Source organism: Onychomys torridus, chromosome 13 (assembly GCF_903995425.1).
Source record: "Onychomys torridus chromosome 13, mOncTor1.1, whole genome shotgun sequence".
NCBI classification, from domain to species: domain Eukaryota; kingdom Metazoa; phylum Chordata; class Mammalia; order Rodentia; family Cricetidae; genus Onychomys; species Onychomys torridus.
In genome coordinates, this window is record NC_050455.1 from 49340234 (window position 1) to 49366157 (window position 25924).

The 25924-nt window shown below is 53.9% G+C and overlaps 1 protein-coding gene across 1 annotated transcript; it reads right to left on the reverse strand.

The window, feature by feature from the left end:
* Positions 1-5697: 5697 nt before the first annotated feature.
* On the reverse strand, positions 5698-22799 carry Cdx1 (caudal type homeobox 1). The gene is made up of 3 exons (XM_036204307.1): positions 22258-22799; positions 7290-7435; positions 5698-6830 (listed from the first exon to the last, which is right to left on the reverse strand). The coding sequence occupies exons 1-3, from the start codon at positions 22706-22708 to the stop codon at positions 6588-6590; spliced, it is 840 nt and encodes a 279-aa protein (XP_036060200.1). The 5' UTR covers positions 22709-22799; the 3' UTR covers positions 5698-6587.
* Between the last annotated feature and the right edge of the window lie 3125 nt (positions 22800-25924).

Genomic DNA, 25924 nt, shown 5'->3' on the forward strand with positions numbered 1-25924 from the left:
GTGTCTCAGCAGGAAAGGGAAGGCTGGAGTGAAAAGGGACAAGGGAGGCAACAGAGGGGCCAGCCCCCAGGGTCCAAGTCCTTAGGACTGAAGTGGGTCCGCTGGAGGCTGACAGAGGCCCTTGGGTATAGAGTGCCCAGGAGAGGCCAGGGCGAGATCCCGGCCCCAGCAGAGTCCAGCTCAATATTGACATTTAGCTTCTAACACCCCCACCTTGTCAGGCCCTGATAGAACAGATGGAGTACGGGAAAGGGGTGTGGGGGGGTATCTGACCCCCAACTACCCATCCGCGCCCTCCTGGGGCTGCAGACACCTGTTTGCAGGTCGGGGCACAGGGAATCTGGACCCTAGCACTACACTCCGACCCACCAGGGGAGATCGTGACCCCGCCCCTCCCCGTAATCCAGTTTGGGAGGAGGTTCTCTAGCCCTGAGCAGTGAGGGCACCCCTTTGGCCCATCGATCCTCCCAGCCTCGCTCAGGTGCGCTCCGCCCCCGTGCCCTACCTTGCGGAGGTGAGCTCCCTGGAGCTTCTTCATCTTGGCGAGCTGGCGCTGGCGCTGGCAGGAGCGCAGAGAGCCGGCGAGGCGGGCGCCGAGCGCTGGTCCTACAACCCCCGCTGCGCCTTTGCCCCCGCGGCTCCCGCGCACGGGCTGGGGAGGGCGCAGGCGCTGCGGTGAGGCCGCTGCGGGCGTGGGGCGCTGCGAACGCCCTGCCTCTCCCTGCTCAGCGCCCTACGCTGGGGAGACACCCAGACAGATCCGATGACGGACAGACGGCGGCGGGGGGATGCGCGCGCCCCCGCACGCAGAGATGCGGATTGGAGCGGCCCGAGCGGGTGGGGAGGGGGGGTACGTGACAGAAACCATCGGCCGCAGCTACGGTCTCCTGCGTGACCTTGGGCAAGTGACTGCCTTCTCTGGGCTTCCCTTTCAATTAGTTGGGTGAGGGCAGACGCAGGAAGAATGTTCCTGAAGACTAATTTTCATGTATGGGGTTCCAGCACCCGACTACATCTTCTTTGCTGATGACCTTAAGTTTGTTTTTATTTTATTTTATTTTTATTTTTCTGGGTAACCTCTTTACCTTATGTTACTTTACTGGAGTGTAAGGAATTCACGGAGGCCAAACAGAAAACAGCCAGCATGGAGCTGCCACACAGTAGGCACTCATCTCACGGGTGTTACTGACTGTTGCTTGCTCACTGAGCTCTCAGCCAATCGTCCACTAGGCTATCTGTACTGCTGCAGTACCTTAAAATGATCCTGGGCCACATCTCGTTTTCTGAGCCTAGAGAGGCCGGTGTTAGTCTTCCCATTTCACAGATGAGGAAACTAAAGGACAGGTAAGTTAGTTTACCACACAGTGTATGACACCAACAACAGAGTCAGGCTTCACAGACGTCCTAGTGGCCCTCAGCACGACTCCTTTTCTTGGGATGAAAGTGCAATGGGGAGGCTTTGGAGGAGGAGAAGGGACAGGCAAGTGTCACCCTGTTGTAGTGGCTTGTGATGGAGTGATAAACCAAGTTCCTGTCTACCAGCACCAAGGCCTCAGGGCCACACATTCTATCTGAGACAAGGGCCACCAACCAGCAGGTATCTGGCTGAGCTCTCCAGGTGCCTGGGCATCTTGTGAGCTTTCTGCTAGGACGGGGAAATGGTAGCCGGAGTAACTGAGCAATCGGTGCACTAGTTCGCTAGGATGAGCCACTGTGGGAAACCAGACATGGCAAATCCGTGCCCTCTAAAGGTGCCCGCTTCAGACATTCACCATCCACATGCTTGCTGTCTACAGCGAGGGGAGGCCTTCAGGAGACGGCAGCATAAGGTCTGCTCTGACCTCTGGGGATTGGGCAGAGGAGGGCTCCAGAGTTCCTGAGCTGGGTGGAGTTCCTCCCCAACCTTTGAGCTACTCCTACTGGAATCTAGCCAGTCAAGGCTTCCCTGACTTAGGAGGAAGGAGCTTCCCCCAGCTGTTTCTACCCTAGGAGCCTCAGGAGGCCAAGATGGGCAAAGGACATTTCCTGAGCCCTGATGTATTATGATGGATGCTCATGTCCAGCATTCGATTATTAACTCTTCCCAACAGCCCCAGAAGGCAAGTAAGTGTAGATCAAATTGTATATACACAAGGAAACTTTCTCAGAAGAAGGATGTTATGTGCCCAAGAGCTCAGAGGCTCTCCTAGCTTTGGGAATAAGCCTGTTGGGCCCATGGCCCTGCCTGGGGAGGAGCAGAGGCCTGGGTCTCAGGAAGGAGGCTCATGCAGGTCCCCCTCCCCCCTCCTACTCTCCCTTTGACACTGGAAACTGTCACACCTTTGGAAGGTCCAGAGGACCCTGGGAACAGGGCCTAGGGTAAGGCAGCTGACTCTGGATCCCAAAAGACTGGCCCCTGACCAGCAGCACCTGGCTGAGGGTGGAGGACAAGACTGAAACTCAGCGTTCCTTGAGCAAGTATGATGACCACTGAGCTTTGGTGACAGTCACTAAGGGTCTGATCTGCAGGTAGGCCGGGTCCATACTTTCCAGATGGGGAAACTGAGGTTCAGAGAGGGAAGGACTTGCAAAAACCTGCTCAGTTAGGGTGGGGCGGAGCCACACCTGGAATATTGGATGTGAGCCCACCCAGGCTACACTTCCTGATCACCTCTCTGCCACCACCTCCCTGTTGCCAGCCTCGGGTGGGAAGAAAGCAAAACACTAAGGTTTCTGGCAGATGTTGCCCACGTCAGTCATTCTAAGTCCTGAAGCCCCAACTTTGCAACCACAAAATAACCAAGGGTTCAGTGACCAGATAAGCTTGACTACTTATTCCCTGTCTCCCATCCTAAGGGGCTTGGGATGCTGGCACTCCTTAAATCTTCTCCCTCTTCCCTCTCCTTCCCCGCCCCTTCCTTTCCGTGTCTCCAGGTCTCACCATAAGCCAGAAGTGTAATGGAGATGTGTGCTGATTTAAGGAGAGTGTTAGATGAAAATGTACTTCCTTTATTATATAGGGAGATATTTTTAAATGCATATAAATAAACATTTTTAATTTGCTTCAACGTTTGGATTTTGTCACCGTCGAGCATGTGTTTTGTTACAGGAGGAGTGTGGTAACTGCGAAAAGTGAGGCTCCAGACTGCCAGTCCATCTGGTTCAGGGAGGAGGATGCCCTTCTAGAACAGCCCGGCAGGCTGGGATTGCCCTCCAGGACCACTCTGGTGGGCTGCCAGTCTGTGTCTGTGTCTCCCCACCCCAGAGCCAGACTTCCTCCAAATTTCTGCTGTCAGAGCCCCTCAGCTGCTGGAGCCCACCTCTCCCGAGGCATTGAGCTTCCAACCTGGAGTCTCTCTCCAGAATGTTGGGGGGGGGGTGGCTGATAGCTCACACCACACTTTTGGCAATAGATAGTGCCTTAGTTCTTCCACAGGTTCCACAGGACAGGGGTTCTCATCGAGGAGCTAGGGTTTTATGGACCCAAGGACACTATATATACAAAACAGTGCTGCTGTGTATTGTTCTCATTTGCTAGTGCTCTTGACCAGGTTTTGTGCCTTACAAGGGCCAGCCCAAGCCAGGCTTACTATTGGACCCTAGATCCCTAGCAGCAGCTGGGACCTGTCACCCAGCAGAAGGGCATGTACAGCTCCCCTCAACAAAACAGCACCTGCTGTCCCTAGAGGATGCCTGGGACTCCTCCATCTCTGGGATGGTTGCAGGGTCTGATGTAACCTGAGGAGGTCTCTTTCCTTAGTCACTGCTAAAATCCTCAACCTCTCCTGGAACTTTTTTTTTTTTTTTTTCCTGGACAGGGTGTCAGGTAGTCCAGCCTGGCCTTGAACTTACTATGTAGCCAAGGATGACCTTGAATTTTTGATCTTCCTGCCTCCACCATTCAAGTGCTGGGATTACAGGCATGTGCCACCAGACCCAGTTTTTCACAGTCCTGGATGTTGAACCCAGGGCTTTGTACATCTTTACCATCTAAGCTATATCCCCAGCCCTCCAATGGGATGCTTTTAGGTGACAGGAAGATGCCTGTAAACGTATACAGGCGTCTCTTCCTCATGGAGTTCAAATGCCAATGGACAGGTGCTCAGTACCCCACCTCCTGAGCTCCCATGTGAGTGATTACTGCAGCACCACTGCCTGCTGGGTAGAGGTCTTCTAGAATAGAACCTCGTCTCTTCATGCCAACTGACCTCAGGGCTATGGTAGTTGGGACTGCAGCCAGACACACAAGTATCTCAAGTGGGGTGCAAAGCATGGGCTGGACCTACCCTCCTCGGTCCCAAGAATAGCTAGCTACTCTAGCTCCCTTTGACAGACCAGGGGACCCAGAGAGGCTAAACACCTCAGCTTCCAACTCTCGTAACCTGGAGGCAGTCACATTGGAGCTCAGTGTATTACACTTGACTGTCACACTTAACTCCCAAACCTGATGCTCCCCTCAGTCAGGAAAAGGGCATGCATGGCCCTTCAGCCAAGTTTCCAGAACTCGTGTGTTTGTGTGTGTGTGTGTGTGTGTGTGTGTCTGTGTCTGTGTCTGTGTCTGTGTGGGATGGTCACAAGTGCTGGTGTCAGTGTCCTGGGTTTGAAGCCTGAGGAACACTGGCAGAGAGAACATTAGCTGGTGCCTGTAATCCCAGCATTCCGGAGGCTGAGGTAGGATCACCATGCGTTCAAGGCCAGGCTAGATTATATGGTGAGTTTCAGGCCAGCCTGGCCAGTGAAAGGGCTCAGCAGGTAAAAGTATTTGCTGCATAAATTCCATTTACACCCAAAACAATTGGACCAGGGCAGGAAATGGAGGCCCAGAGAGGGGAAGTAGTTACCCTAGGGTCATGTGGATCAGAAAGCCACCAGCCTCTCCCTACTCCATTCTGCTGCCACCTGGTTCCTGTGGCCCAGGTGTCAACTGCTACAGAGAGGCCCTGCTATCTCCCCAGTGGCCAGCAGGAGAGAAGGGGCTGGTGTGCTGGGGCTGGGAACACCTGTGCACGCTTATCCCAGGCCCAGGAGCAAAGGGCGGCAGGCTGAACACACTTTTATGACCTAGCCACCTCCCAGAACAGTAAACAGAGGGGCAAGCAGCTGGCACCAGAGCCCTCTGGGCAGACAAGGTCCTCGGTAGCTGACTTCTGCCCACTTCTGGGAAGAAGGTGAGAACAGCCTCTCCTCCCAGAAGCTTGAAACACACTCTAAGTTCCCACTGCTGCTGTTCCTTCATCCCTTCTGGACCTGAGCATCACAGATAAGTCTCAGTTCAAGCACCGCCTTCTCCAGGAAGCCTTCCAGGCCTCCTGATGAGCCGGGAGCCTGCTCTCCATTCCATCTTCACACATGTTGGTTTCTGGCCCTTACCTTCTTATGTTAACTGCTCTATACGTGCGGCAGCTCCCCATCCCCCTACCCCCGCGCCAGGCACTTCTGGAGGAAAGGGTTGCCCGCTTCCCAGGCCCCGCCATGCCTGGTACATAGAGTGCAGTGGGAATGATAATGTGGAAAGAGAAGCCCGAACTGAAAGGACCGGGAGGACGGGAGGGCTGATGGGTAGAGTCTGGAGCCACTGCTCACACAGACTGGCATTCCTTCAGCCTCAGGCCTGCCTTGGCAGCGTCCCGTTTGAGCGGCCATGTTTGAAAGGTGACTTCGTTGGAGGAGTTACAGAATGGAAAGGAGACACACATCATGAGGGAAGGACGACAGTGATTAAACTTTTTAAAAAATTCCTTTAATGCTATGTAGGGCTTTTTATAAATTGTTTAAAAAGGAAAAACTTATTCCTGAACCTGCATCCAAGAGATTCCACTCTACTTAACCCCTGTCCAGCTGTGAGTTCCCCAGGGTCTGGGGGCTCCCTAGGGTGTGATGGACTGCTTTGGGGAGGTGGGCATGGGCAGGAAGGTAGTGGACTCTGAGTCTATCCCGAGAAGCTTCCCTTCCATCCACAGGCCTTCCTGCAATGCTAGGGAGGAGACAAGTTCTATCTCAAGAGCAGTGACCAATTGCCCAACCTTTACCTCAGGCCCGGTCCTGATGGCTTTGCGACCACCTCCAGGCTGGGGAGGGACAGAGCATGGGAGCATGGGGTGCTAGGGCAGGTGGAGAGGCTGCAGGAGGAGACAGGTGGGACTGGCATCATCCTGACGCTTCACATGTGAGTCTAGACCCATGGGTACCATCGTCTCTCAACACTGACTCTTCTCCAGGGCCAATCTGGTCCACACAGCAGCCTCCCACCTCCCGCTGGAGCCCCAGGAGGAGGAGGTGGAGCCTCAGCCTTGTCTTGATAGCTTGTTGAGCTCTCTGGATCTTGAGATGTCTTCAAGTGACTGAGACCTCTTCGCTGTGGCTCCCCATCACCCCCACGGCCTAGGACACAGGAGCTGGAGGAGGTCCTTGTCCAGCAGGCTCATCACATAACCCAGCCAAGGGAGGCAGGGAGTTGGCCAGCGACTTGTCCTAGGTAGGCAATTTGTCCACAGTGACCCCAAAGGTCAGCAGCAGGGCTGGAACTCAGAACCGGCTTCTTGGGCTCCCACAAAGCCAGGTGCCCAGCATTCCAGTCCCTCGGTCCCTGGGCCCCAGGATGGAAGGGTCTAGGGCAGAAACTCCTCTTTGACAGGCACTGGGGAGGGGCTGCCCAGAAGGCCTGCACTGGTAGGGCATAGACTACCCAGGGGTGGTCCTGATGGTGTGGGGTTGTCATCCAAGGGCAGGGGCAGCTGTGAGGGCGGCGGCGGCAGCTGTGAGGGCGGCGGCGGCGGCTGCTGCTGCTGCTGCTGCTTCTTCTTGTTGACTTTGCGCTCCTTGGCGCGACGGTTCTGGAACCAGATTTTCACCTGTGGGATTGCACAGACTTTATGGAGCAAGTTGGGTCTGGGGAGGTGGTCTTCACGGCCCACACTTCCTGCTCCAGCCACCAGACCTCGGGGACTGAAACACATTCTCCCTGTGCCCTGGACACCTTTTTCTGTAACCTCCTTTTTCCCCTTTCCAAGGCCCCATTACTCCAGAGCCCCTGTGTCCAGTGACTACCCCTTAGCACTTGGGTCTGAATAGCACTGAATAGCACTACTGCACAGTGTAGCCTGTGTGTCTAAATATATATGCATGTGCATGCACACAAGTAGCAATGTCAGGCTTAGTTGGCAGTATGGCAGTGGTCCAGTGTGTGGTACTGTGCCAGTTGTCGGGAGACAACCTCTCTGTCCACTCTTTGTGAGCCCTGTATCTGCATAGCATCCCGAAAGTGCAACTCTGGGCCCTGCTACTTGGGCCGAGGCAGAGGACCTACATACCTGCCGCTCTGTGAGCCCCAAGTTAACAGCCAACTCTGACTTGCGCCGGATGGTAATGTAGCGGCTGTAATGAAACTCCTTTTCTAACTCCAGGCGCTGGTGGTCTGTGTAGACCACACGGTACTTGTCCTTGGTCCGAGTCTTACCTGAGGAGCAGAAGGGGCAAGAGGGGAGGTGAGCGCCACGGAATGCCCGGAGAGGCCCAGGAGTCCCCTGGCAGGGAGCTGATCGCTGGGATGTGACTCGAGGCTAGCTAGCTATGTCAGCTGTGAAAAGTGAGACTTCTGGAGATCCCCAACTGTTCACTCAGAAGGCCTCAGTGCTGTGTGGTAACAAACTCTCCAGGTGGTTTTGGCTCAAGGGTCCCCAGAGCGTGAGTCTGAACACCGCTGTCATGAAGGGGACACCTGGCTGGTGAGGGAAGATTGGAGCTAAAGGGGGTTGCCAGACGCTCCTCCTTCCTGTTCAGGGAAGACAATAGTGGACGATAAACAGGATTTGCAAGTACCCTGAAGCTTAGGGAGCTCCCCCAGTTCTACCGACTACTAGCCCAAAAACTGAAAGGCCCAGGGCTGCTGGTGGACCCTAGGGTCTGCTGGGTACCCAGAAGGACATTCAGGATACCAGGCCCTGCTGTAGGGTTGCACCAGGAGCCAGGGGCTGATCTACCTGAGCTGTCCACACACCCTCCTATGTGCAGGTCCAGAGATGCAGTGACTCAGCTCATTCCAATAAACAAACCAAGTCCCTGCCTCAAGCTACACATTGGGGTGGGCAGAGAAAAAAAAAATGAAAAGTCCATGCTTGGATGCTCGGGGAAGGAGGCAGACAAAAAGAAAATAAAAATGGAAAGCACTGGCTTTGTTCACTGGCAATTATTTTGAGGAAAAGAAGGAAGAATGGGAGCCTAAGAATGTGGCGGCGGGAAGGCATGGGGATTTCAAAGAGAGTGGTGCTGGCTGAGTAAGGGGCAGTGGTATCCATAGTCCCTGCTGCTCGGTTGGGTCACTTGAATCTAGTAATTCTAGACCAGCCTGGGTAACATAGTGGGACCTGTTAAAGAAAGGAAAGAAAAGAAAAGGTCAAACATTCGTCACAATGGCCCTGGAAGCCTAACCGAGAGAGAAAGAACTTGCTGGCTTCCTGGAGAAACAGAATCTGGCGGAGTGAATGCCAAGTGCAAAGGCCTTGAGGTGGAGCCATGTCTGAGGTGGAGTGAGGGAGCTCATGGGACAAGGAGCAGAGAACGGACGGACGGACGGACGGATGGACGGACGGGGCCAATGTCAGGGAAAGGGCTTGGGTTTCACTGTCTGGAACGGGAGCCACAGCAAGGCTCTAAGCAGAGGGGACATGTTGTCTGTTGCAGGCTTCCATGTTTTTCTGACAGCGGTGTAGAGAGCAGAGTAAGGGCAGGAAGGACTGCCATGTCCCAGGACGAGAGGGCGGTGACTTGGCTTCTCGGTGGTGATGCTGGGCCAGGAGCTGGGCTTAAGGGCCGTCTGAGGCTATTAACATTAGGGTTGTCTTTGGAGCTGAGTGTAGAGGGCTGTCTGGGGAGAATGTTACTCTCTGGGGCCTGAATGAGCACCAGCGTTCTCTTTGAGAAGCTGGACACATGGTTACACTAGAAGGTGCATGCTGACAGCAGGCATGCACACACCAGGGCACGACCAATCCTGGGATAACCCTGGATCTCCCCTGCCACCCACGTGCCCACAAACAGCCTGGCCTTTGCCACCCTGCTCTGTGCCTTGGCTAAGCCTGTCCCCCCATGCCCTTGCACTAAAGACCTGCATCTGGCCCGCCTCCACCCATCCATCCCACACAACTTGGCAGGACAGACCCGGGCTCTTCTCCAGCCAAGTGGTTCTGTGGGGGAATGGGAGACAACAGCTGTTCCTAGGCGGCTTCTCCCTGGCTTTTCTGCTGGAGCAGCGGAACCACACTGGCCACTTCCATATGCACTAAACTCACAGTACCACCTGACAGCAGAGACACAGCACAGGACAGTCTGCCATCCTGTGCCAGGCAGGGTTAGAGGAGGGGCTGACGGAGAGGCTGCTGAGGCCTTGGCTCCAGATGGGGCTCCTCCTTGACCTAGAAAAGTCAATCTTGGCTCAGAAACAGCTCTGCCTGAGGCTACTACCACCACAGCCTAGCTGGGCTCTGAACCCATAGCCCACTGGGATCACTAGCTAGAGTCAGAAGGAATCCTGGGATTTCTGTCCCCTGCCAGCTTCAGATGAAGAGACCATGGTTTAAGGTAGTCATGTGGCAGTTGGAGATCTAAACAAGAGGCCTGTGAATTCTTCCAGGCATGTCCAATTGCAGCTGTGGGCCACAAGTGTTCCCCAATATCTATGAACGCAGGCCTACACATCTTTGGATTACCACTTAATGAAATAATGTCAAAGGTTGGATACTCCTGCTAGATTTAGTCCAGTCTCCCTGCAGAGTCAGGGACAAAGGAGACAAGTGGGCACACATACGCTAATGCCATGTCCTCTAGTCTAGAGTCTTCTCCGCTGCCTCCGACTCACAACTCCCCACCTCACCATCTTTAGGTACCACTGAGCTGCCCAATACCCTAAGTGTTGGCACTAGAAACTCACAGAGCAGACCACGCCTCTGTGTCCATTCCCTGGAATAGAGGAGGGTCAGACCACGGCAAGGGCAGACTGGAAAGCCTCGCTCGGGATGGGACTTTCAGATGCTAAGAATACTCCTAACTGTCTCCAAGAGGCGAGGCTGAGCAGCAGATGGGGCTCTGCTTGCGAGAGCCCAGGCCCAGTCATGAAGGCAGCTGTTCTCTCAGTACCTTGCTCGCTCACCTTCGCTGTCTCTCCCCCACTCCCTGCCCCTGTCCCCTTGTGGTGAGCAGTAGGGGCCACAACAGTCATTTACAGCTGGGAGCCAGGGCACAGGAAGCTGCCCTCACTGAGGCCATCAGCCTAGTGATGATGTGAACCATGATCTCCACATTGGGGACCAGACAGGGACAGGGTGTTGGATGCACTGCAGCACCCCTGGCCCTGCCAGGGTCAGTGGAACCCTAGTCCATAGCCCTGGAGAGGGGTTGATAGGATTAGGAACATACCAGCTAACTTCTATCTAGCCCCAGCTGCCTAAAGAGCACAGATTGATTGCTAAGAAAACATCCGACCATGAACAAAATTTTCGAGTCCCTGTGTGGCCCAGAAACTAGGGACTCCCACACATGGTCCAGAGTGAGCACTAACTGGAGCACCTTCCTAGGAGCCAACTGAGCATCATGTAGCCTGGCTTTACATGCGCAGAGCTTTGGGCCATAAGTTCTACTCCCAGGAAATAACCTCACAGAGAACTGTCCACAGCAGTGAATGTCACTGATAGCACAAGACTAAAACAATGTCCATGTCTATGAGTAGGGATCTGGTGAACTAGGATATGGAAGGCCCATGGAGAGGAGCACTAAGCAACTGTTAAGACGTGTGTAAGGGAGCAGGACATGGGATACTATAGGAAAAGCCTGCTATCAGGCTGGGGAGATGGCCCAGTGTGTGTGTGTGGGAATTGATTGCTACACAAGCAGGAGGAACTGAGTTCAGATCCCCGGAACCCATGTAAAAGACAGTTATGGCGGCTCCCTCCCCTGTAATCCCACTTTTAGGGGTAGAGGGTGGAGACTAGAGAATCCCTGGGGGGTCTCACTGGCCAGTCAGTCTAGCTGAAATGGTGGTGAGCTCTGGATTCAGCGAGAAACCCTGCTTCAAAAAAATAAGGTGGAGCCCAAACACAGAAGCTACCTCCTCCAGGAAGGCAGCTGGAGGTGAGAAGCCACAGAAAGGGGAGTGGTTTTGGAGGGCTTCAAGTTTTACTGTGTCCGGATGGCCAGTGCATTATCTGTGTGTGTGTTCACATGCGTGTGTGCATGTCACTGGAGGTTGACTCCAGGGCTTCATCCGTCATAGACAAGGACTCGACCCTGAGGACATATCCCCTCAGCCCTTTTTGTACTGGTTAAACTCTGAGATAGAGTTTCTTAGGCGAACCCCGCATTCACTTTGTAGCTCAGGCAATTTTTGAAGTTGTAAGCTTCCTGCCTCAGCCCCTAGTGGGTAAGGTTACAGGCCTGCATCACCACACCTGGGTTTTTCATAATTTTAAAATTTTATTATTTATTTTAAAGATTGGGTCTCTGGCCCAAGCTAGCCTTGAACCCGGGATGCAGAAGCTGAGGATGACTCTCAGCTCCTTATCTTCCATTTCCACCTCCACGTACTAGGATTACAGGTGCACACAGCATCTGGATTATGCAGCGCTGAGAAGTGAACCCAGGGTTTTGTGCATGCTAACACAGCACGCCATTGAGCTACATGCCCAGCCCTGAACTCTACTTTTTAAAAATTAGCTTTATTTATACTTTGAGAATTTCATACATCTATAATGGATTTTGGCCGTATCCACCCCTATGTCCTCCTCCAGCTCCCCTAGGTGCTCTCTTCTCCTTCTCAACTTCATCTGCCCCCCTCCCTGCTCTTCATCTTCCTTCCCCTCTAACCCAGAATCCACTTGGTGCTGTTTGAATGTGCGGGGGGGGGGGGGGGGGGTTCATCCGCCGGAGCACGGGCAACCTACCAGTGGCCACACCAAAGAAAAATGACTCTCCTTTCCCCAGCCAACATCAAGTGCCAATAGCTCCTCAGCCAGGGGTGGGGCCTTGTGAGCCCCTCCCCATCCTCAGAAACTGTGTTTTCAGTGACAGTCAGGAGCCCCGGGTTCCAGTGGCAGCTCTGGACAGAACTCAAGCCTGTATCTTCCCTGTTAACCTTTTGTGCACACCTGTGCCCACCCCCACCCCCACCCCGAACCCCGAGAGGAAGGGCAATGTGGTGCCTAAGAGGAACAGGGCAGGGAGGAGGGCAAGGTGAATGATTTACAGATCTCTGGGACACTGGGGTTAAGGGGGAAGTCCAGGCTCCGGGAACAGGTGTCCGATGAGGGGCCGGCCACTCCCAGACACAGAATGAGTAACTTCTGGGCAAGATGCCAGTGAGAATGGGTAAGGGGTGCAGACTTTCAGGGCTGAGCACGGTGGGAAGAGCCTCGGCTCACTCACCTGAGTGGCAGGCTCGCCCTCTGCTCTGGTGCTGTCCTGTGCAGAATGTCTCATTCCTGTAGCACAGGCTGCCGTGGGAGGCATGACTGGGACTCCACATCTCTGAAGCATGAGCAATTTAAGGTCCAGGGAAGCCACAGGCAGATGGCTCCCAGTGCCTGGCCCTTAACCTCAGTACTCTGAGTGAGCTGTCCAGAAAATCCTGGTCCCCAAATTCGGAGTGGGTGGGGCTGACACTGCTCCTGGGGTCTAGTACCTGGCTAGCTCTCCAGGTGTTGCCCGTATGTGGTTGTTTGAACAAGCAGACCTCTAGGGATGTGCAGGCCACCTACATGCCAGGGTGGCTAGGGATCATCTCCCTACCTCTCTGGGTCCCATATTTGTAATATGGAGATAACCATTAAGGATAGCCACCATGGCCATGGGCCAAGCAGTTTGTTTATGTATGTGACTGAACAACCTGTGGGATAGTATAACGTATCTCCTTTTATTGTCCTCTTCCCCAGACAGGGTTTTTCTGTGTAATAGCCCTGGTTGTCCTGGAACTCGATTTGTAGACCAGGCTGGCCTTGAACTCTCAGAAATCTGCCTGCCTGTGCTTCCAGAGTGCTGGGATTAAAGGAGTGCACCACCACACCTGGCTATGTATGCCATTTTTACATACAAGAAACAGGCTCAGTGAGGCTTATATACCAAATGATGGGATTTGAGACTGTCCAGGACCGGGGAGATGGATGGTTCAGGGAAGGTAAGGTGCTTACTGCCAAGCCTGATGGCCTGAATTCCATACCTAGAACCCACAAGGCCCAGATAAACAAATGTAATTAAACACATTTAAAAAGCCAGGCCTATTTGTCCTCAGAAACATACTAGAGCCAGGCTTGGAGGCACAAACCTTTATTCCCTTGAATTGGGAGGGAAAGGCAGGTGAATCCCTGGGTTCAAGGCCAGCCTGGTCTACAGAGTGAGTTCCAGGACAGCCAAGGCTACACAGAGAGATCCTATCTCAAACCAACCAACCAAACAAACAAAAACAAAACAAAAAAGGGAAGAAAGAAGGAAGGAAGGAAGGAAAGAGAGAGAGTGAGAGAGAGAGAGAGAGAGGTTGAGAGTCCAGAACCCATCACACAGTGGATGGTTTTTCAGTCCTCCAGGTTTGAGAGGTACAGGGTTTCACATGGGATGAAGAGGCCTCCTTGTACAATACCTGGGGCATAGCAGGTACACACAGAGAGGGACAGAGTCTTTGCCACTAGTGTTGGGGTAGCCCCCTGTAGGGATGCCAGGAAATGGGGCTGTGTCCTTTCGGTATATTGCATTTGTAAGGTCCCTTCCAACTTGAAAGCAGGAGGCTCCCAATGTTTGTTGATTCTTAGACTGTGTTTGTTATTATTGCTGAAAGAACTCTAAGGCTGATTTCCCAGTTTCAGAGTCTAGACACCAGGCCTGGCCAGCTGGAAGACAAGGACAGAGTTGTGGTGGCCTGTACTGGGGCCCTCATCCAGCCCAGGACAGACAAGGAGGACTTGGCTTCTGCTCCAAGACAGAGTGACTCCCAGAAAATCAAGTGATCTCTGGGTCAGACTTGCTTCTGGGCCTGTGGCTCCTAGGGCTGACTAAATGACTATCAAGATTTGGGCCTCAAGTCTAGCCCCAGACCCTCTCTGATCTCTCACTGCTGGGGTACCTCAAAGGGATGTACATTAAGATTCCATCTGCACCCAGCATGTGCGCGCGCACACACACACACACACACACACACACACACACACACAGAGGCAAACACATGTGTGTATTGGATTTTGTTAAAAATACCTATTGTTGCCGGGTAGTGGTGGCGCACACCTTTAATCCCAGCACTCGGGAGGCAGAGGCAGGAGGATCTCTGTGAGTTCAAGGCCAGCCTGGGCTACAGAGCGAGTTCCAGGAAAGGCGCAAAACTACACAGAGAAACCCTGTCTCGAAAAAACAAAAAACCAAACCAACAAAAACCTATTGTTAGGTTCTACTCAGGTCTGGGTCTCCACCTCCCTACCTTTTTTTGGGGTGTGGGTGAGAGCGGTACTGAGGATCAGGCCAGCTCTGCCTCTCAGCTACACCTCAGCCCTCTCACCTTTAACAAGCTCCAGCTGGAGTGTTTTTAAACAAGTTCCTCATCTGTGGGCCTCAGTCTCTCCTAATGAGGGGTGGGTGTCAGCACCAAGGTATGGAACCCAGAACTATAACTCCAGACTATAGGTTCTTAAGTTCTGGGCAATTCACCGGGTAGTGGGTGAGCAGTGAGGGGGTAGTGCTCACCCACCATCCAGTACACGCATAGGGAGAGCACACCCACACACCCTCCAGCCCAGTAGAGCAGGGGGCAATCGCCTGCCTGCCTATGTCAGTGGCGCCTGCTGGAGGATGCTTAGGGGAAGGAAGACATTGGATTCCTCTTCAAGATGGAGATGAGAGAATAGGCCCAGAAAGGTCACTGAGTCATGTGATGAGGACAGCCACAGAGCCAAGGAACAGAAAAGAAGGAAAGAAAGATAGAGGGGGTCCAAAGGTATTTGGAGGAGCAGCTTCCTTGCCAGCCCAGGCATCTGGGCACCATCAGCCAATACCTTTCCCAGGCCCTGCGGAACACCAAAGCACAGGTTCGGGCTTGGGTGATTTGTGTTAGCAATGCCCCTGACTCTTGCTTGGTAGGACCCTTTCTCCATTGTGTGCCTCCACATCCCCATCTACTATGAAAGAGCTAGACACTGCTGTGTCCTTTAAAAAGAGACAATACCAGGATGAGCATCTTTTGTATAGAAAAGATGCGTGAGAAGAAAGAATTCCAAGTATGCTGAGCATACAAATAACTCTAATATAAGACCAGATTAACACAAGAGGGCTGGTAAAAAGTGACAGGGTATGAGCATCCCTGTGTGGGAGCACTCTAAGGATCTAAACCTAGTACCAGGGCAGAGAGCTGGAAGGTGGCTCAGTCTACCTCCTTAATGGAAGGACCACAGATTTCCTCGGTCCCCTCCCTGCCCAGCACACCAAATAGATGTGAAAACAGTGTGTAAAGGGCAAAGGGCTACGGATCCAAAAAAGCAGAACTGAACTATTTGCAGAAGCGGATGCTGGCGTGCTCCCTTGGGAACAGGAGGAATGTTGCCTGATGGGAAGTCACATGTCAAAGAACACCCTGGAGTGCGGAGATCTGATTAGGCCATCAGTTGCCATGAAGTCTCAATTTGGGCCTGTTTCCCTAACTGTCTCACCTGAGGCAGGGTCTCTGCGGCAGTAACAGAAACCCTGCGCATCCTTAGGATAACGGAGGCCATTCTGGAGTCATGGGGCTTCCCTCTGAGCCCACAATTCATCCTTGAGGCTGAGGGGTAACTACAGACTATTATGTTAGGGCTCCTCACTCGGGCCCTGGAGGAAGGATGAAGTGGGCAGGGTTGGGCTAAGCACAGCCAACTCTGAGGAAGCTGTGTGAGGAAATCAGTAGCCGAGGGGAAGGCTCTCCTGCACCAGCCCTTCTTCCTAGTCAGAGTCGCCTATGACAGCTACACCCTGTGGCTCTGAAGACACCTGTGCATCACTATCTTCCTTGAGGCCCACAACCAGCCCTGGGTTTGTGAGGCGGCAAAAAGGAACTGTAGAGTCTTGGGCTAAAGAGATGGCTCAGAAGTTGAGAGCATCGGCTACTCCTCCCGAGGGCTGGGTTCGATTCCCAGCACCCACATGGTGGCTCCCAACCATCTGTAACTCCAGTTCCAGGGAATCTGATGCCCTCTTCTGGTCTCCACAGGCACACCAGGCACACACATGGGGGTATAGACATAAACACAGGCAAAACATTCATACACATAAAATCATAGAATCATTTGTAAAAAGTTAGGTGGCCCTGAAAGTCTTCACCTGTTGGCCATGGGCTAGTGATATGTCCCCAGGTAAACCACTAGAGAGCCCTTTCGTCTTTATTTGTTTTCTGTGCCACATTAACCAGATTTCAAGTGCTCAACTGCTGTGTGCACTGTTGGCTGGCCGCTGGAGTCCAGATCTGGTGCATTTCCACAGTGACAGGAAATTCTATGAGACACCCACCACCACTGGTTCTCTGCCCACCAGGGACCAGGAGCCAAGCTGCCTAGCTCACTAACTACACTGTTCACACTAGCTGCAGGTCCTGCCACCCATTCTCATTCTCCCAAAGTTATTCTACAAGGACCCTCAGTCCAGGGCATAACTCCATCCCTTCAGCTGATAGCTCAGCCTCCAAAGCAGCGCCTCCTGCCTGTGGCGACTGTGTCCTTATCTTAGCTCAGCCTCAAGGTCAATCAAGAAGTCTATCACTCTAGGGTCAGCCAACAGAAGAGAATACTGTTGCCTGCCTTCCTGGAAGGATGGACGAAGGGAAGAATGGATGACAGGAAGGGAGGCATTAGCTGTGACTGGAGGACTAATAGAACCTCTGGCTGAGGGGTCTGGGTTTGATTTTCAGAGCCCAGGCAGGTCTCAGGGTGGCAAGCACCAAGTGGCAAGCACTGGCTTCTCCTCTCAAGCACAGATAAACGGCGAGGGAGATGTAGAGGAAGGGTAGCAAAACATGGCGGGGACCCTGACTCCAGATGTTATGGTGGCTCATCCTGAGAGGCCTGTACAGGGAGAGGACGTCCTTCACAAAGGCTGGTCCCTGATGTTAACAAAGCTGTCTGGACCTCACAACGACTCCCGAGGCTCTAAGCACCAGATCTGCTGGGGGAAGGGGACACGTTCCACAACACAAAAATCTCCAGCCACTTTCTAACTAGGTCATTCCCAGCTACATCTGAGAGCCGAGGTGTCAGGTGTGGCTTCGGTCTGCTGCAGGGAAAGCCAGCTTTAAAGAAGCAGTCTTCCTGCTCCCTCTTCCTCTCCCTTTCTCCTTCCCTCCCACCTCACCCAGCTCCTCCCTGGTGGGCTCTTTCTCCTCACCTGGATGGGCACTGGCTGGAGGGCACACAGCAGAGGAGAGATCATGGGCCAGAGAATGTTGCTTTGTTTGACAGGCCCTTGGCAGGCTGTGCATCCTGGCTAGCACCGTAGGCTGCCATACCCTAGCTGTGTGAGCTTGTCCAGACCACATGGCCTCCCTAAGCCTGTTCAATTTGATCTGTAAAATGTGTCCAATAATAGACCCTTTCATCTCTCGGGATAGTTATGAGACCTAAGTACAGTAATCCAAAAGGAGCTCTTTGCATAGACTATGAGATGAACCCCTACTATGGGCAAGCCAGGGCAGGAGGGGTTAACTAGGACTGGTCCTTGACGGGATTAGATAGGAAATGGCCGAAACAAGCAATCGGACAGAAGCAGTCATAATGGACACTGCTAAGGCTGTCAGGAGGCTATAACCGCCCTTCACTTCCAGTGCTGCACTTGGAGGGGGAGAATCAAGGAGGGTTTCCTGGAGGAGGTGGCCTTGGAGAAGGCACAGCATTTGAACTGGTAATGATGCAGGAGAGGCAAGAGAGGGCAGAGCAGATAAAGGGCCCAGGGTGTAGGTGCAGAAAGTGTGAGGCTTCGGCCTGCTTGCACCTGCCAAGAAGTTGGCACTGAGTATCGATTGGCCATCTGCCCAGTGCCGGGCTGTGGAAACACCGTGGCTTTAAGAAATTTTGCAAGTTAGGGGCTGGTGAAAAGGCTCAGAGGATGACAGCGACACTGAAGCCTGACAACCCGAGTTTGGGTCCTAGGGCCTACGTAAAGGTGGAAGAGAGAACCGACTGCACACGGCTGTCCTCTGGACTCCACACGGGTTGTGGCATACACCGCCTCCCCATGCTAATAAATACAATTCTTGACAGAAAGGAAGAAAGAGAGCAGAGAAATGATCCAAGTTAATGTGCCTCTGGCTAGGTGGCATCTAAGAGAGATGCAACCCCAGAGGTAAGTCTCCCAAGCTTCGACTTCTAACCGTCTCCAATAAGTCCCTGGGCTGCTTCTTCTCTCTCTCTCTCTTTTTTTTCCGAGACAGGGTTTCTGTGTGTAGCTTTGACCTTTTCCTGGAACTCACTTGGTAAACCAGGCTGGCCAAACTCACAGAGATCGCCTGGCTCTGCCTCCCAAGTGCTGGGATTAAAGGCGTGCGCCACCACCGCCCGGTGTCCCTGGGCTTCTAAGCAAACTACCAGGAGAGTGTCTTCAACAGTGAGTTAGGATCAGTTCTCAGCAGGGCTCTAGATGCCTCAGAATTGGGGCATCCAGAAATGGGGGCCCAGGGGTGGCTCTTAAACCGTGATATACCTTGGTAAGGGAGGTCTGGCAGATGGGTGGAGCATGCATGAAAGGTCAGAGGTGAGAGTCCAGGTTAGTGGCTGTGGAGTAAGGGACAGGGGGGAAGTGTTCATCCTTTTGTGTGTCTCGTTTTCCCCGTCTGAAGCTGAGGGGGTTAGACAGGTTCTAAAGCCCATCACAACAACCCCATCATCTGGGCAGACCTCTTCCAGCCCTGTAAATCAGTGTTCAGTCACACGTGTCAGACTGGGCCTCAGGTGAAGGACACTTAGAACCTCCTGACAGAAGAGACTCACTTTTAAACAAACGTCAAGGCAGACGACAGAGGCCCCTGCAATCATTTGCACCTTGGCTTCAGAAGCGGCACGGCTCCCTCAGAACCAGCTAACACTTTGTACATGTATTGCAGCCTAGCTGAAGCCCGCCCTGCCTCCTCTCCTATGCCCAGCACCCTTTCTTAGAATAAAACCAAATCAAATCACAATCTGGCCTCGGCTACTCCCACTGCGTAGTCAGGAGCACTGACCGAGTGTGGGGAGGGCAGCCAAGTTTCAACCACTAGCCTGAAATGCTGCCTAGACAGTCACGGGTCTAACCCACAGGGAGGGACCCTAGAAACTTGTGGAAGCTGAATCTTTCCCCTCCCCTGGTCTCCTGATATGCCTCTTACCCCTTCAGCTTTCCAGCTCATCTGTCCAACTAGGTGCATTGAGCATATACTGATGCCAGGCACGGAGCTGGTGCCCCCCAAGCAATTTGGGGTCAGACAGACATGGCTCCGGACCTTTTGGGGACAGAACATGTAAACATACATGGAAGTAGAGGAACAAATTGGAATTTGTCACGGTTTTAAAGGACACCAATAGAAGTCATCAAAGGATTGAGGTGGGAAGTCTAATTTGAGAATCACAAAGGGCCTCTCATTCAGCTACGGACTGAGGGTGAGCAGGAGCCAGGCATGCAAAGAGTCGGAGGGAAGGGAAAGAATGTGTACACAAGACCTGAACTTGGCGGGCCTGAGGAGTTGAAAGAGGGCTGGGTGCTGGAGCACAGTGGCCAAGGGGAGTGGCCTGGGGTGAGGTCCAGAGGTGAGAGGGAAGCAAGCATGGGTGCTATAGAGTCTCACAGACCCGAGGAAGGAGCGTGCTGTTCATCCTAAAGAGGATGGGAAACCAAATTTAAAAAAAAAAAAAAAAAATTAAACGGACTCATCTGTATCTGGAACATTCCTTATAGCCTCTGGTCCTCACTTTCCTCATCAATATATCTGCTCTTTAACTGTCCAAGGCAGACATTCTAGATTGTCAGCAGCTCAGAAAGAAGGAAGAAAGGTGGCAGGCTGAAGACCATGTGTCCAGTGTCGCTGGACACTGGAGGATGGGGCACACAGTGAAGTTCCCTCAGACAACAACATCACACAAGAGCCCCCTCTGGAAACCTGTGCCTTCAGTGTGCCCAGAGGGAGAAACTGAGCCAAAGAGGGGGAGGGGAGGGGGGGGAGGGGGAGGGGAGGGCTCCTCCCTAAAGGAGAGTCTAGACTCCTCCCACCACCCACCCCCACTAGGCCCAATTTCTAGAGCATTAGTGAGAGTCCTGTGGCTTGAGCAGACTGGAAGGCCCAGACTCCAGCATCTGGGCCCGAGAAGTCCCTTCCTGGAGACCCCAGAACCCAAGCCTGAAGTGCTGCCCTCTACTCTTAGAGCTAAGAGAAAAACCCTGTTGCCTTTGGATATCCACTGCCCTGTCTGCATGCAGGAAATGATCCATAAGTGACAGCTGTCTGGAAGTAGAGATGGGCTTGGAAGTTCATGCCCAAAGGTTTATGTGACCTCCCCCCAGCTGGCAGACTCTCTCCATTCATTCACTACCTCAGCTGCCTGCTCCTTCCTGCTCATACTGCTTCACAATGGATGGTCTTGCTCCAAGGCTCTACCTGAGGGGAACCTCCTCATCCCTCTACAGAGCCACCTGACCAACAGGAAGTGGCTCGTGGAAGATTAGAGATGTGCCTTCCTTCCTGGACTTCCATAACCAGACGTCAGGATGCTGAGAGGGCACTCTCCCATCACTCAGTGTGACGCTCTTCCCTACACTCATGACCAAGGAAGGCTTCAGAGGGCCTCCACACACAAACACACTCACATCCGTCTACCCAAGGATGGTACATTTTCTTCCCCATCAGCTTTTCCAACTCTAGTTTTGAAGCCTGAAGCAGGGTATATATATCACCAAGTTACCTTTCCCTGTTCCTTGTTTCATTGATCATAAAACGAGGGAATCGGTTGCACAGAGGATTAGGACACAGGTATGGCGTTCAGTATGCCCCACCAGTGAGTTCCTGGCTGAGGCCTTGGGCCGGTATTTTCCATCTTTGTAGCACAGTTTCTTCACATGCGGAAGACAGCACCCCCAGCAATGTCTTATGGGAGTCCCACAGTATTAGGTGCTATTACTCAAGGCACAGAAGTAAGTGGCCCAGCTTTGCCCTCCAAACATCCCTGGAGTCAGACAGGAGCGTCTGTGTCCCTGGGACTTCTAAGGAGTGTGGCTACAACCTGGGCCTGTAGCTACTGATCAAACCCTCCCAGCAGCTGCCCAGGGGCAGAGATGGGTGTGTGGGATAAGCGGAGCGAAGGAAGAGCTGGAAGAGGAAGTTCCAGGCCTGCTCCCAGCTGGGGGAAGGGAAGGAGGGACTAAACATCAAAGAGTAGGCAGGCCAGCTTCCCGCCCTCCAGGCCAGGTGGCCTTTGTCAGGACAGGCCAAACACAATCTGGACAATGAGGTATCCTGCTCACTTTCCTGCCAACAGGAGTCACTACTGAGCTAAAGCAAAGCCGAGTTACATGACAAAGGTGGGGGGGGGACCCATAAAGGTCAGGCTGTCCCTCATTAAGCTGAGCCTTTGTCCAGCCCCCTCCCCTGCCTTTGAAGAGCGTGGATCAGAGAGGCCTGCCTAGGGGCAGGAGCTTCACAGGCTAAGGAGCCAAACAGCAGCCACCTTCCCAACTGCTCCTACTGGCCCTCCCCCGGGGTCAAGAGTTCAGGAAGAGTCCTGGGGAGGCTAGGTAGAGACCCCTGTACCAAGGCAACCAAAGGGAGTTTTGTCAACCAAAGGATCGGATCCTATCTCTTCGCTGTGGGATAGGGAGCCAGTTGGTCTTGGAGAGAGGAAGCGACCTGTGCACATTCCCGCAGCGGAAAGGTGCTTGTGTGTGTGTGTGTGTGTGTGTGTGTGTGTGTGTGTGTGTGTGTGTGTGGTGTGTTGCGGAGGATCACCCGTGCCAGTGCTGCTGCGGAGACTTGGCCTCTGGCCTTCCAATTCTGGCCTTGCCACTTAAACAGACCCATGTCCCCTATTCACGGAGTTGCAGCTTCCCCCAGCTATACAGAAGAATTCAGTTGGCCGACTCAAAGCTCTCCAAGCCCCCAGATTAAAGACGGGCCAAACAAATGACTCCCCAGGGCAGGAGTGGTAGTGGGCCACACTCTTGGGAAGTCAGTCAAGGCCGGGACAAGAGGTCAAAGAGAGGGCGGCCTGGGCCTCGCCGGGCACCTGCCAGGGCCAGGAACCCGTCTGGAGGCCCTGGCGGGAGAAGGGTCCTTACCGCTGCCACCGCCGCCTGCGGTCGCCACGTTGCGCCGCATCCATTCGTAGGGTGTCCGCCTCTGCGCTCCTGGCGAGGACGGTGCGCCCGGCGGGCCGAGGGACTGCGCCAGGAGGCCGGGACTAGGCCCGGGAGGCGCGGGCACCGGGCTAAAGTCCGGAGGGGGCCCGAAGGCCAGCGGGGCCGGGCTGGCGGCGGGGGCCGCGGGGCCCGGGCCATAGGCAGCTGCCCAGTCGTCCTTGGGCGCAGGGAAGGGCGCGGGCCAGGTCGGAGGGGGCGCGGGCGCCGGTGCGGGCTCCACGTGCGTGTAACCCGCGAAGTCGGGGTACTGCGGGGGTGCGGGCGCCGGGCCGGGGGGCGCGTAGGTCGGAGGGCCCAGGCCGAGGCTGGAGGGCCTGGCGGGGCCTGGGTACATGGGGGAGTCCTTGTCCAGCACATAGCCCACGTACATGGTGACCGCAGGGTCCCCCGCGCATGCTGGGCCCTGGAGCCGCCGCGCCGGCCGGCCGCCCCGACGACCAGCGACTGCTCACCTGGACCCGCGGCCGCCGCCGCGCCCGCCCCACCCCGGCCTTTTATAGCCGCGGGCCGTCCGCGGCCCCAGCCGGGCGGCTTTGCATTTCAAAGCGGGGGGAAGCCTCGGGGCCGCGAATCAAAGGGGGAAGCCCGTCGGGCGAAGGGGTTCAAAAGGAGACAAATTGCCGCCCTAAGCAGGAGGTGGATGGGCCTGGGGGCTGGGGACCCAGAGGGCGCGGCCTGGGTGAGGGTCCAGGCACTGCTTCTTGTTCCGACTCCTCCTTCGGTGGTCGCGGGGACCTCCCCACCACCGACTCCCGGGGTTACAGGTGGAGAAACTGGCTCCGAGTGGGGAGGGACGACCCTAGGCCAGCCTCACGGAGCACACGGTGGTGCTGTCAGCAGTGACCACCAGCTTGAGGTGAGGGGGAGAGCAAGGCTGACAGGCTGACTTCAAATGGGGTTCTGTCTGTAAGGTAGAGGGCGTCTTGGGGTGGGGCAAGGGTCACGACCCCTCGGGTCCCAGATGAAAGCCGTGGGAAATGTGCATATGCAGATAGCCAGTCTGCAAGCTCCTGAGTGTTTCCCCTTGTTGACTCCACAGAGAAATTTCTCAAAGGTGTGTGGGGGGGGGCGGTCTTCTTGAGGACACCTTGGGAAACTTCGCAAACTCTCCATGGCTCCTTACCTTTCCGTGTATTGTTCTTGCTGCCGAGATGCTTCAAATAAACACAAAAACAGTCGCATCATGAACCCACCACCGTGCAGCTTCTGTAATTATCAGGTTTCTATCGCCTTTTTTACAAACCCTATCTACTGCCTTTTTCTAAAGCCTTTCAAAACACATTTCTGGCTTCATGTCGTTTCTAAAATACATGGACAAATTCCTGAGCATTTATTATCTAATGTAGTTTATATTCAACGTACTCCAACTGACGGAGGGGCGGAATGTGTTTTTGCAGTTGGCTTGATGAATCCTCATTGGTTACCGATGCTGGCATTTTAAATGTCTGTGTGTTCTTTCCTACTCCATCGAAGACAGGCAGACACTCCACAGCTGCTTGAACAGCAGAGGGGATAGTTGAGACTGTGGGGTGGGTGTGTGTGTGGGGGGTTGGGTCATGGCTGAGGAGTTGGGGAAGGAGATGTTTTTGGGTCAGGAAGGCTAGAGTAGATGAAGACCCTCCACATGGCGCTCAGGGCCAGGGAGGGAACTGTGCAAAAGAATCCTCTGAGATTTGACCTCTCCGGTTCCAGTACCATGAGATGTACAGGATGTGTGTGGACCCTCAAAGGAAGGCAGAACCACGTTATAACTGTTCAGCTTTCTTTCTCTTTACAGGGCCAGTGGGCATCACCTCAAGACAGGCAGGTGAGCCACGGTCGCACTGTAATTTGCTAGGAGGACACAGTGCAAAATGAAGATGCCGGGTCTGTTGTTCAGAAATTACCTGGAATCTCATGGTGGTGGGATTCAGCCAAGCACGAGGTTCCTTTGAAGCTGAACCCTGTGTGACTGTACAGGTGACCTGCCCAAGAAGGTGTCCCTGATCAGAATCACACTTACACACAGCAGTAAGCCTGCTCAGGGGGAGCTGCCCATTGAATGGATGGAAGCAGGGAGGCCCAGAGAGGAAAAGGCAAAACTCCAGTTCATGCTTCAGAACGAGGCTGAGTGTACGGCACAGTGGCGCTGGTTCACAGCTGTCTCAGCAGGGGGGGCACCATAGCCCCAGGTTAGAAGACACCTGGTGTCTGGGTTCCACTGAGAGCCCAACCAGGAGATAGATACACAGGGGCGAAAGATGAAGCCCAGGAGGGTGGAATTTCTCTCATCTGGGATGACTAGGGCTGCTCCTATTGTGGGAAGTGAAGGAAGGCCTGGCAGGGAGGGTGGGGACCTGAGGGCGGGAAAGCTGCAGGTATGGAGTCTGACCCACCTGTCCAGAGTGAGCAACCTGTCTCATTATAGGTAAGCATGAAGTAGGGGTTACAGGGAGTGAGTTTACCACCAAGGGGTGTGTGCAAGGGATCACTGGACATCTCCAGCGAGGGATCTCATTCTGGGGAGGGCAGAGGATTTGTGGCCTCTAACCCCAAGTAGTCTAGTTCACACCCAGTCAAGAGGCTTTTCAGTTGAGATTAGAGATTCATTTGTTCCTGTATTCACCCATTTGCCAGGTACAGACTGATCTACACACCTGTGCTGGCACCATGCTCAGCAAGGAATGAGGCCCCCTGCCTTAGGGTGCCTCCAGGGCTGGGGGGCCGGGTGTGAAATAAATGTTCACAGTGAAGGGGATGTTACATCTTGGTTCTGGTCAGAAGCAGGAGGCTGGAGGATTCCTGCAGAATGAGGTGACACATGGTGGTGGGGGGGGGGCTGGTGAGTAGGGTACTGTAATCCAAGGGTCAGTATGAACAGAGGGCCCATGGATTTAGGGAAAGCATATTGCCCTAGAACTGATAACCCAGTCTTGAGTGAGGAGCAGGGGCCATCGGGGAGCCTCACCCTACCCCTCACACCTGGAGAGAGAAGTTGGACAGGGATCCAGAGTGGCTGAGGCATAGCCAGCATTTGGCAGTAGTTTTGAGTAGGTCAGAGTAGCAGGGAAGAGAAGAGTCAGGGGACCCCAAGTGGTCATCCCTTAGGCACTCCTGAGATGTACCACCCTTCCTGAGCCAAGCATACATCACTTCCACCCACCCTCACCACTGCCCAGAGAAATAGAGGCCATAGTTATCCCTGCTTTCTTTTTCAGATTAACATATGGATTCAGAGAGGTCAAGTCACCTTCCCGAAGTCACACAGCAAGTCAATGACCTATCTGGCAGTTTTTTTTCTTCCCTCTAGAGATGGTTGACTGGTAAGCACAGAGAGTGACCCCGAATGTGTGTCAGCCTCCCCACCCCACAACTTGTTAGCTGGATTGTGGGAGCCCACAAAGATTCCAGCTTGCGCTTTGGCTCAAGGTCAGAGAGTTAGAGTTTACGTTGCTCTCCAAGGCTGCATAATGGGGTGCAAAGGCATGGTTACCAGGTGCCTTATGCTTCAAGGCCTAATCACAAGATGCTTTGCTGTGGGGCGTGGTTCCCAGGTATTTGGAAGGGTCTACGCTTGGTTGTACAGTGCCCTTTGATCTTGAAAGGG